At 45.9% G+C, this 12,197-nt stretch overlaps 1 protein-coding gene across 1 annotated transcript; it reads right to left on the bottom strand.

Moving 5' to 3' along the window:
* Window positions 1-765: 765 nt before the first annotated feature.
* LOC119332568 lies at window positions 766-1,895 on the bottom strand. Its single transcript, XM_037605746.1, has 2 exons — window positions 1,251-1,895; window positions 766-1,175 (listed from the first exon to the last, which is right to left on the bottom strand). Exons 1-2 carry the CDS (start codon window positions 1,880-1,882, stop codon window positions 950-952), a joined length of 858 nt encoding a protein of 285 aa, XP_037461643.1. The 5' UTR covers window positions 1,883-1,895; the 3' UTR covers window positions 766-949.
* Between the last annotated feature and the right edge of the window lie 10,302 nt (window positions 1,896-12,197).

Raw genomic sequence — 12,197 nt, 5'->3', positions numbered from 1 at the left:
ACCCGTGGACCCGTATGTGTTTGTGCGCACACACATGTGGGTTGGGGAACCATGCATGTGTGTATGTATGTGGATGTATATGCATGCGTGAGAGAGATGGGAAGGTGACATGAGGTGCAGTTCATATTCGTCGTGTCGATAGATGATTAATCTCCAACATTGTTGTTTAATTGTTTGAATATTGAGTACAAATATGGATGTGTACATGCATATTTCATATAATCCGTGTGCAAATCACATCGTCCGAAAGTTACACTACTATATGGTTGGTTTTGCATACTATGGAATAGTGCAAGTTCTATGCAACACGTGCAAGTTTTTGTTATCCTTTGTTTTGAGTTTTTTCTTCATTTTTTTCTTCAGGATACCAATGCCTTTAATTCATTCCACCTTAGAATAAAGTTTGTTTTTTGTTCAGGTTTCCTTCAGTTTACAATGAATATGTATGCAATATTAATAAGAAAAAAGAGATGATTTTATGCTTATTAGCGAGTCAACTCATAGTACATAGAGTATCATGCAAATTTATAGTTTAGATTCATCCTTATCTTCGTTTCTGAAAATTAAATTTAATCTGTTCACACATGCAACCATTTTAAATACTCCCTTAGTAAAGAAATATAAGAGCATTTAGATAACACTACTGGACATCAAACATCATGTCCTTAATAAGTTTTTTTTGCAAAATATAGATACGTGTAAAAAATGCACATCTCATTTGTATATAGAGAAGAAACAACTAGTAATATACAGTGAAAAATAGACTTAATTAAAAATCAGGCCACTTAAATATAATCGCTCCTTTATAGAGACCGACAAGTTCACCGACACGCACAGATCTTGGCAACGAAACAACTAACCAGCAACAAAACCAAAGACATATGAACAGTCTGAGAACACGAAGAAGCTAGAGATGAAACGTGCATGGCAAACAGCTTAGTCGACCGGATCACTGCACCTCCACGTCGCGCCTATCAGACGTCGCCGGTGACTGCCCACAGCACAGGCAGCAAGTGGGGCGGTTGCTCCTCGCCGCTCTCTTCCTGCGTTCCTCCGCCTCGTCCGGCAGCGATCTCGTCACCACACCCGCCGGCACCGGGAACCACTTCCGCTTCGCCAGATTACGCATGCACTTTATCTTCTTCAGGACGAAGGCGCATATCTCCCCCATCGCCCTGCAAGAACATCGCATACATTTATAAATATTGCATGTATGTATGCAATATGGATAAAGATGTGTGGCTACGTACTCTCCGATGTAGACGACGCAGATGAAGGAGACGCAGGTGATGACGACGATGTAGACGCAGGAGGTGGCGTAGCGGGTGGTGCCGGCGATGTAGGCGCCGACGAGGCTGGCGAGGTCGACGAAGGTGGTGAGCATGAGCGCCACCACCTTGGCCTCCCCGTGGTAGAACCGCTCGCTCATGAGCAGCACCATGATCACCAGCGACGTCACGAACGCCGTCGCGTTGAAGTAGTAGAAGATGACGTACCGAACCCAGTGCTCGTCGCGCAGCACCGGGTTGCCGGGCCGGTGCCCGCCGGGGCCCTCCTTGGTGTCCTGCCAGAACCCGCCGGGCGGGTTCAGGCCGGCCTGGTAGGTCACCGACGCCGCCACGGTCGCCAGCACCATCAGCCACCCGCGCATCTCCCTGAACCACTTCTTCCGCTCGTCCTCCTTGGCCTCCCCCTGCCCTTGCCCCTGGAGGACGAGGAAGCCCTGGAGCGCCGTGCGCATCGCCTCCGTCGACGCGGCGGCGCCGCCCGGCTGGTGGAAAGGCGTGATGAGCACGGGGATGCCATGCAGACCGTGACCGGTGGCTGTTGGCGCGGTGTCGCCGCCGGGAGCCGCGTCCATGACGGACCGTGCCTCGGACATCTTGGTATGGGGCGTTGGGTTCAGGGCGCGCGCTTGTGCAAGAGAAATGTTGAAGTATATGCACGTATACTTGCTCTTGGCGTCCGTGTCATGTGGGCCATGCGAGTGTGTGAGCATCGTCTCCTACACAAGCAAGCAAGGACGAAGAATGTCTTCTATGTTTAGCAAGGAACAACGGACCGGTGCTCGGATGCGTGCTCGTACATGGCCAAGAAAGGAACCAAGAGACGCCAGCTGTCCACCAGGTCCGGAAATAACAGTTTTTTTTGAAAAAACACTTCTAATTTTATTCATACTCATAACAATTACAGATACACTGATTTGAATTTAAAATAAAAAAATACAGAGTAACTCCTATGACTAAGAATTACAATAAAATCTCATAGGGCATCTCCAGCCGCGTACCAGGAAGGCCTCCCCAGGCGATTTTTTCGCGCCGGCGCCAAAAAAATGGCCCAGTCGCGCCCCCAGAAGCCCGATTTTCGCCGGCCTGGGCCGAAAACAGCGCCGGCGGACCTAGGCCGAACCCGGCGCACTGGGGGGCGCCCGGGGGCGCCGGGGCGAACTGTTTTGGCGCGAAACAGCCGCGGGCCCGCCGCGTCAGCGACACGACGCCTCGTCTTCCCCCAACGGCCTCGGTTCCCGTGGGGAATCAATGCCAAGGCTGCCGCCGGTCAGCCTTGCCATTGATTTCTCACAGACGGCGCGTCACGGGACGGCGCGCCGACGCCTCCCCTCCCTCGCACGCGTACGCACGGGTGCGGCGCGGCTATATAGCCGGTGGCCTGCACTCGCCTGTGCCCACACCAGCCCCGCCCCTCGCCGCCGCCGAGCTCCTCCCTCTCCCTACCTCTCCCGAGCGCCGCCGCCCAGCCCCTCCCTCTATCTCTCTACCTCTCCCGAGCTCGTCGCCATGGCGGAACGCTACCCCGGAGACGAGGCGGCGGCCAACGGCTTCGGCCGCCGTTCGCTCCGCGAACAGGAGTCCTGGCTCCTGTTCCAGGCGAACATCCCGGCGCCGCCGGACATGCGCGCCGGGCCGACGGGGTGGAGGCTCATCGTCGGGGGAGTGCCCATTCCCCCGTTGCCCGACGCCGTGGCGAAGCCGAAGTACTTCGCCGAGGAAGTCGAGGTCGTGCGCGCCTCCCTCATCGACGCCCAACTCTCCCTCCCCCAGTACGCCGCCGACAACCACACGGCTTGGGCGGCGTATTTCGAGCGCCGCCAGCAGCAGCGCTTGGCGTCCATCAACGACGCGCCGGTGGTTGGCGTCCGACGGAACAACGAGGGGCGCCACCTGTGGTGGGGCGTCCCCGGCCGCACACTCGAGGGCGTGCAGACGTACCTCGAGGGCGGCAACGACCCGCCGTTGGCGTACCGGCGAGGGCGGCCGCCCCGGCGCAGCACCGATGCGCCGGGCCATGGGCGCCAAGGAGGTTCGGGTCCTCCTCCTCTTCTTCCTCCTCCCGATCTTCATCGCACTCCTCCGGCACTCCGGCCCTGCTCGGCGTCAAGGCCGAGCCCACGGCGGAGACGCCGCTCGGCCGGCGCACTCGCAGCGTCGGCATCGTCATCAACGAGGGCGGCCGGCGCGCCTCCTCGTCGGCTCCTCCTCCGCGCTTCGTCAAGCCAAAGACGGATCCGGGGCTCGTGCCGGTGAAGACGGAGCCGGGGCTCGAGCCCGTGAAGAAGGAGCCGGCCGCGCCGGTGACGACGGAGCTCGACGACGACGACGTGGCCCTGGAATGGGCGCGCAGGGACTCCATAGCGATGGAGAAGGAGCGCCTGGAGAAGGCGAAGGAGCGCCAGCGCGCCGCCCTGCTTCGCTTCGCGGAGCGTCGACGCGACCGCGATGAAGGCGGAGTCGTCGTCATCTGCGACAGCGACAACGACGATGATGCGCCGCCAGCAGTCCGCCATGGCGACGTCGGGCAGGAGTCCAGTAGGGGCGCCCGCGTCAAGGAGGAGAAGGCCGACGCCGACGATGGCGGCGACGGCGGCGACTTCAGCCAGTTTTTCCTTTAGATTAGTTTATGTATATGTGCTATGTAATGAAAATCCGCGAACTTCGCCGAAATGTGCTGAAATTTATCGTGTTTGGCCGAAATTTATCGTGTTTGGCCGAATTTTATCGTGTTTAAGTCGAACTTTGCCGAACTTCTTTTATTTTAAAACGTGCCTGGGGGCGGCCCTGGGGCCGGCGGCTGGGGACCAACTCGCCCCCAGGCCCAATTTTTGCGCCGGCTCACCCCCAGGCGGCGATTTTAGGCGCCCCCTGGGGGGCCAACGACTGGAGATGCCCTTAGAAACACCTTCTTCGTTGTATCAATCTCTGCTAAAAGACATACTCCAAAGACTTCGGTAAAGAGGCTGCAATTGGACTGAAGCAACAATGTTGCTACTCTTTCACCCGCAACAACATTATCAAAATGGTTTTTGAAAGCGCCTTGAGTCACCATACAAAAAGATGGGAAGTGTTGATCGATGAACGTACTTGGGCCGGGGATCATCCCCTAGAAGTGCAGGCCGTCGTATCACAATATCTTCACCATGGTGTCGATGAAAGATTTCAACTCCACAAAAAATCAAACCAACAAATAAAGTTTGACACACCAACATAAACCCATCAGATCCGAGTACCAGATATGCGAGGATAAAAAACTCTCTAACCTCATGGCACTGCCAAAATAACGAGAGTAAACTTATTATCACAATACGTCAAAGGACATAGAACTCTTGAAAATGCGCGGCTCCCCCACCTCCCAGCGCCAAGATGGCAACTGGAGGCGAGGGGACCAAAAATTTCATTGCGGTGACTTTTTTTTGCGAGCTCAAACCTTGTATTACTCAATCAAGGTATCATTACAATCCTCAGCAACTAACTCCAGAACTTCAGGAGGACCTGACCCTATCCAAGTCATAGTCCTATTATTAAGACGACTAAAAGAAGCTAACTTGTCACTCGTCTTATTCTGTGAGCGAGCGACAAGAGTAATACAAGTTTGATGAAGGTTCAATAAATCTCTAATCTCATTAGCTAACGATGAGTAGAGCGATCGATCGGTATCTCCACATGTGATCATAGCCACATCAACAGAAGAATCCAGCTCAACTTGTATCGGCAAAGCTGTACGTTGGATCGATGAGGACAACCCCTCCAAGCAAGCATAAAGCTCAGCCTCCAGCGCATCTCGGCAGAACTGTAACGTCCTACAAGCAGAGAAAATGATTTTTCCTGACTCATCTCTCAAGACCATGCCCGCACCAGCATCATCGCATGACACAAAAGCTCTATCTATGTTTAGTTTTGTCCACCCTTGCTTCGGTTTCTCCCAACTAGGCAACTTGGCCTTATGAGTAACCGGTTGAAACCTACTGTCCATCGTAATGTATGCTTTTCCTTTCGCTGAATCAGCACCATTATCATTCTTGATGGCCATCAGTGAGACAAGATAGCTCTGCAGGAATCGGACCGATACATCCATCTGCGGCGCCGGTTTATGATGCACCACCTCATTGCGTATGTACCAACTTCTCCAGAAAACAAGAAGAAGCATACACCTCTCAATCTCACTTCTTGGTGCAAGTAACTACAATAGCCACTCCTTTCCACAGTTATCAATTGACTGTAGCCAAGGTAATCTCCAGATTTTTGCCATGTTCAAATATAGATCCCTCCCGAATTGACAACTCAAAAACGGGTGGAAGTTGTCCTCCATGTCTAGTCCACAAACTGGGCAAATACTTGTGGTCTCCAATCCAATCTTATGCTTATTTTTCCACGTTGGCAGCCCATCGGTCACAACTCTCCATGCAAAATTTGCCACTGTTGGCGGAACTCCACAACTCCAGATGAACTTCCAATAGGTTCTCGCACCGGACGGCGACGAACTAGAGGATGCTGCATTGGCCCCGTGTAACTCATCAAACGCTAGATGATATGCGCTCTTCATGGAGAAGACACCCAACTTGTCCGCCCCCCATGCAATAACATCTTCGCCACGCCTGGGTGAGACCCTGATCTTCAGAATCTCCACCACATCTGCTTGCATGAAATATTGGTTCAGAGTTTGAACTTTCCAGGACCCATTGTCATTCAAGAGATCGGACACATATCGAATGCGACAAACTCCCTGCCTTGAGATCGGTTTATACGAGAAGGGTCGTGGGTCGTGGGATCCAACTATAACGCCACACCCGAATGCTTCTCCCATTGCCTATTCTCCAGATCAAACCTTTCTTCAATAACTCTAAACCATGGCTAATAGCCAGCCAAGACAATGAGGCATTTCCAGCAAACACCGTATCTTCTAACTTACCAGCCGGGTAGTATTTGGATTTGAGCAAGCGAGCACACAAACTATCCGGCCTTGTGATCAACCTCCAAGCCTGGCGCGCTAGAAGGGCTTGGTTGAATATACGAAAATCTCGGAAACCGATCCCACCTCTATCTTTTGGCTGCATAAGATGATCCCATCCCTTCCAATGAACCTTCCTCTTCCCCTTCTCCGATCCCCAATAAAAATTCCTCACCATTCTAGTGAGATTGTCACACACCGAGAACGGTAACTTGAACACTCCCATTATATATGTGGGTAAAGCTTGCGCGACAGACTTTATAAGCACCTCTCTCCCCGGCTACGCCAAATATCCGTCTCCCCACTGGACAAATCTTTTGGTAAGGCTTGTCTGAAGATTTTGAAACTTACCTTTAGACATTCGTCCCTCGGGAGTGGGAAGACCCAAGTACTTCTCCTCAAATACCAAACTTGTGAGTTTAAGAACATCCCTGACCTGCTCCTCAGTCGGGACCGGGCACGCTTCACCAAAGAATATCGAGCACTTGTCATAGTTCAAACTTTGGCCCGTGGCCGCACTATATAGATCCAAAGATGCTTTAACATGCCCCGCTTGATCCCTCGATGCCTGAAAAAACAGCATGGTATCATCTGCAAAAAGCAAGTGAGATATGCCCGGTGCTCTCCTACAGATTTTTACTGGAGCAATATCGCCAGCTACGCCAAAGACCATCTTCCACAAATAAGAATAAGAACGGACAGATTGGGTCTCCTTGCTATAGCCCATGCGACGGTGCAAATGAATCCAGGAGAGTTCCATTTAATTTTATTGAATACCTCTCCGGTGTGACACACACTATTATCCAGTCAATCCATTGATACGTCTCCAAGGTATCTATAATTTTTGATTGCTCCATGCTATTATATTATCTATTTTGGATGTTAATGGGCTTTATTTTACACTTTTATATCATTTTTGGGACTAACCTACTAACCGGAGGCCCAACCCAAATTGCTGTTTTTTTGCCTATTTTATAGTTTCACCGAAAAGGAATATCAAACGGAGTCCAAATGGAATGAAACCTTCGGGAACGTGATTTTCTCAACAAACGTGATCCAGTAGACTTGGAGTGGGTGTCAAGAAACAATCGAGGAGGCCACGAGGCAGGGGGCGCGCCTACCCCCTAGGCGCGCCCTTCACCCTCGTGGGCCCCTCGTTGCTCCACCGACCTACTTCTTCCTCCTATATATATCCACGTACCCCCCAAACTTCCAGGAGCACCACGAAAACCTAATTCCACCGCCACAACCTTCTGTACCCGAGAGATCCCATCTTGGGGCCTTTTCCGGAGCTCCGCCGAAGGGGGCATTGATCACGGAGGGCCTCTACATCAACTCCATGGCCTCTCCCGTGATGTGTGAGTAGTTTACTTCAGACCTTCGGGTCCATAGTTATTAGCTAGATGGCTTCTTCTCTCTCTTTGGATCTCAATACAAAGTTCTCCTTGATTCTCTTGGAGATCTATTCGATGTAATCTTCTTTTGCGGTGTGTTTGTCGAGATCCATGAATTATGGGTTTATGATCCAGATTAACTATGAACAATATTTGAATCTCCTCTGAATTCTTTTATGTATGATTGGTTATCTTTGCAAGTCTCTTCGAATTACCAGTTTGGTTTGGCCTACTAGATTGATCTTTCTTGCAATGGGAGAAGTGCTTAGCTTTGGGTTCAATCTTGCAGTGCTCGATCCCAGTGCCAGAAAGGAAAACGACACGTATTGTATTGTTGCCATCGAGGATAAAAATATGGGGTTTATATCATATTGCATGAGTTTATCCCTCTACATCATGTCATCTTACTTAAAGCATTACTCTGTTCTTATGAACTTAATACTCTAGATGTATGCTGGATAGCGGTCGATGTGTGGAGTAATAGTAGTAGATGCAGAATCGTTTCGGTTTACTTGTCACGGACGTGATGCCTATATACATGATCATACCTAGATATTCTCATAAGTATGTTCAATTCTATCAATTGCTCGACAGTAATTCGTTTACCCACCGTAATACTTATGCTCTTGAGAGAAGCCACTAGTGAAACCTATGGCCCCCGGGTCTATCTTCCATCATATTAATCTTCCAACACTTAGCTATTTCTATTGCCGTTTATTTTACTTTGCATCTTTATTTCTCTTTATCATAAAAATACCAAAAATATTATCTTATCATATCTATCAGATCTCACTCTCGTAAGTGACCGTGAAGGGATTGACAACCCCTTTATCGCGTTGGTTGTGAGGTTCTTATTTGTTTGTGTAGGTGCGTGGGACTCGAGCGTGATCTCCTACTAGATTGATACCTTGGTTCTCAAAAACTGAGGGAAATACTTACGCTACTTTACTATATCACCCTTTCCTCTTCAAGAGAAAACCAACGCAGTGCTCAAGAGGTAGCAAGAAGGATTTCTGGCTCCGTTGCCGGGGAGATTCGTGCCAAGTCAAGTCAAGATTTGAATCCCCTGGCGCCATTGCCGGGGACTCTATGCACAAGTCAAGACATACTAAGTACCCATCACAAACTCTTATCCCTCGCATTACATTATTTGCCGTTTGCCTCTCGTTTTCCTGTCCCCCACTTCACCCTTGCTATTTTATTCGTCCTCTCTTTTTTCCGTTCGCCTCTTTTTCGCTTGCTTTTTGTTTGCCCGTGTGTTGGATTGCTTGCTTGTCACGATGACTCAATACAATACTAAATTGTGTGACTTTGCCAATACCAACAACAATGATTTTCTTAGCACTCCGATTGCTCCTCTTACCAATGCTGAATCTTGTGAAATTAATGCTGCTTTGTTGAATCTTGTCATGAAAGATCAATTCGCCGGCCTTCCTAGTGAAGATGCCGCTACCCATCTAATCAACTTTGTTGATTTGTGTGATATGCAAAAGAAGAAAGATGTGGATAATGATATTGTTAAACTTAAGCTATTTCCGTTTTCACTTAGAGATCATGCTAAAGCTTGGTTTTCATCTTTGCCTAAAAATAGTATTGATTCATGGAATAAGTGCAAATATGCTTTTATCTCTAAATATTTTCCTCCTGCTAAGATCATCTCTCTTAGAAACGATATTATGAATTTTAAGCAACTTGATCATGAACATGTTGCACATGCTTGGGAGAGGATGAAATTAATGATACGTAATTGCCCTACACATGGTTTGAATCTTTGGATGATTATACAAATTTTTATGCCGGATTGAATTTTGCTTCTAGAAATCTTTTAGATTCGGCCGCGGGAGGCACTTTTATGGAAATCACTTTAGGAGAAGCTACCAAACTCCTAGATAATATTATGGTTAATTATTCTCAATGGCACACTGAAAGATCTACTAGTAAAAAAGTGCATGCGATAGAAGAAATTAATGTTTTGAGTGGAAAGATGGATGAACTTATGAAATTGTTTGCTAATAAGAGTGCTCCTACTGATCCTAATGATATGCCTTTGTCTACCTTGATTGAGAATAATAATGAATCTATGGATGTGAATTTTGTTGGTAGGAATAATTTTAGTAACAGCGCGTATAGAGGAAATTTTAATTCTAGGCCGTTTCCTAGTAATTCCTTTAATAATTATGGTAATTCCTACAACAATTCTTATGGAAATTATAATAAGATGCCCTCTGATTTTGAATATATTATTAAAGAATTTATTACTTCGCAAAAGAGTTTCAATGCTTTGCTTGAAGAAAAATTGCTTAAGGTTGATGAATTGGCTAGGAACGTTGATAGAATTTCTCTTGATGTTGATTCTTTGAAACTTAGATCTATTCCACCTAAGCATGATATCAATGAGTCTCTCAAAGCCATGAGAATTTCCATTGATAAGTGCAAAGAAAGAACCGCTAGGATGCGTGCTAAGAAAGATTGCTTTGTGAAATTGTGTTCTTCTAGTTTTTGTGAAAATAAAGATGAAGATCTAAAAGTTATTGATGTGTCTCCTATTAAATTTTTGTTTTGCAATATGAATCTTGATAATGATGGGACTGAAGATGATCCACCTTTACCTAGAAGGCGTTCCAAAAATTCAGAGTTTTTTGATCTTGATGCAAAAATTGGTAAAAGTGGGATTGAAGAGGTCAAAACTTTAGATATCAATGAACCCACTATTTTAGATTTCAAGGAATTTAATTATGATAATTGCTCTTTGATAGATTGTATTTCCTTGTTGCAATCCGTACTAAATTCTCCTCATGCTTATAGTCAAAATAAAGCTTTTACTAAACATATCGTTGATGCTTTGATGCAATCTTATGAAGAAAAATTGGAGTTGGAAGTTTCTACCCCTAGAAAACTTTATGATGAGTGGGAACCTACTATTAAAATTAAAATTAAAGATCATGAATGCTATGCTTTGTGTGATTTGGGTGCTAGTGTTTCCACGATTCCGAAAACTTTATGTGATTTGCTAGGATTCCGTGAATTTGATGATTATTCTTTAAACTTGCACCTTGCGGATTCCACTATTAAAAAACCTATGGGAAGAATTAATGATGTTCTTATTGTTTCAAATAGGAACTATGTGCCCGTTGATTTAATTGTTCTTGACATAGATTGCAATCCTTCATGTCCTATTATTCTTGGTAGACCTTTCCTTAGAACGATTGGTGCAATTATTGATATGAAGGAAGGGAATATTAAATTCGAATTTCCATTAAGGAAAGGCATGGAACACTTTCCTAGAAAGAAAGTTAAATTACCATATGAATCTATTATGAGAGCCACTTATGGATTGCCTACCAAAGATGGCAATACCTAGATCTATCTTCGCTTTTATGCCTAGCTAGGGGCGTTAAACGATAGCGCTTATTGGGAGGCAACCCAATTTTATTTTTATTCCTTGCTTTTTGCTCCTGTTTAATAATAAATAATTTATCTAGCCTCTGTTTTGGTTGTTTTTTTGTGTTTAATTAGTGTTTGTGCCAAGTAGAACTGTTGGGAAGACTTGGGGAAAGTCTTTTTGATCTTGCTGTAAAAAACAGAAACTTTAGCGCTCACGAGAATTGCTGTCATTTTTATTTGGAAAGTGATATTTAGTTAATTATTTTTGCAGATGATTACTAGATAAATTACTCATGTCCAGAAATTTATTTTAGAATTTTGGGGGTTCCAGAAGTTTGCGTTAGCTACAGATTACTACAGACTATTTTTTTGACAGATTCTGTTTTTCGTGTGTTGTTTGCTTATTTTGATGAATCTATGGCTAGTAAAAGAGTTTATAAACCATAGAGAAGTTGGAATACAGTAGGTTTAACACCAATATAAATTAAGAATGAGTTCATTACAGTACCTTAAAGTGGTGTTTTGTTTTCTTTCGCTAACGGAGCTCACGAGATTTTCTATTTAAGTTTTGTGTTGTAAAGTTTTCAAGTTTTGGGTAAAGATTCGATGGATTATGGAACAAGGAGTGGCAAGAGCCTAAGCTTGGGGATGACCATGGCACCCCAAGTTAAAATTCAAGGACACCAAAAAGCCTAAGCTTGGGGATGCCCCGGAAGGCATCCCCTCTTTCGTCTTTGTCTATCGGTAACTTTATTTGGGGCTATATTTTTATTCACCACATGATATGTGTTTTGCTTGGAGCGTCTTGTATGATTTGAGTCTTTGCTTTTTAGTTTACCACAATCATCTTTTCTGTACACACCTTTTGAGAGAGACTCACATGATTTGAAATTTATTAGAATACTCTATGTGCTTCATTTATATCTTTTGAGCCATATAGTTTTTGCTCTAGTGCTTCACTTATACCTTTTAGAGCACGGCGGTGGTTTTATTTTATAAAAATAATTGATATATCATGCTTTACTTATATTATTTTGAGAGTCCTTTAGAACAACATGGAAATTTGCTTTTAGGAATAATATAAAAACTTTCATAGAAGTGCATTGAATACTATGAGAAGTTTGATACTTGATAATTGTTTTGAGATATGGAGATGGTGATATTAGAGTCATGCTAGTT

The sequence above is a fragment of the Triticum dicoccoides genome, chromosome 7A (assembly GCF_002162155.2).
Source record: "Triticum dicoccoides isolate Atlit2015 ecotype Zavitan chromosome 7A, WEW_v2.0, whole genome shotgun sequence".
NCBI classification, from domain to species: Eukaryota; Viridiplantae; Streptophyta; class Magnoliopsida; order Poales; family Poaceae; genus Triticum; species Triticum dicoccoides.
The sequence above is the reverse complement of the archived record's forward strand: the minus strand, read 5'-3'. Positions and strand labels throughout refer to the sequence as shown.

What these genes read in the sequence shown, in the direction of transcription:
- LOC119332568 (XM_037605746.1), bottom strand. Translation starts at nt 1,882, where the DNA reads ATGTCCGAGGCACGGTCCGTCATGGACGCGGCTCCCGGCGGCGACACC. An exon ending in TGCGTCGTCTACATCGGAGA is followed by an intron (nt 1,176 to 1,250) that starts GTACGTAGCCAC and finishes ATGTTCTTGCAG; the next exon opens with GGCGATGGGGGAGATATGCG.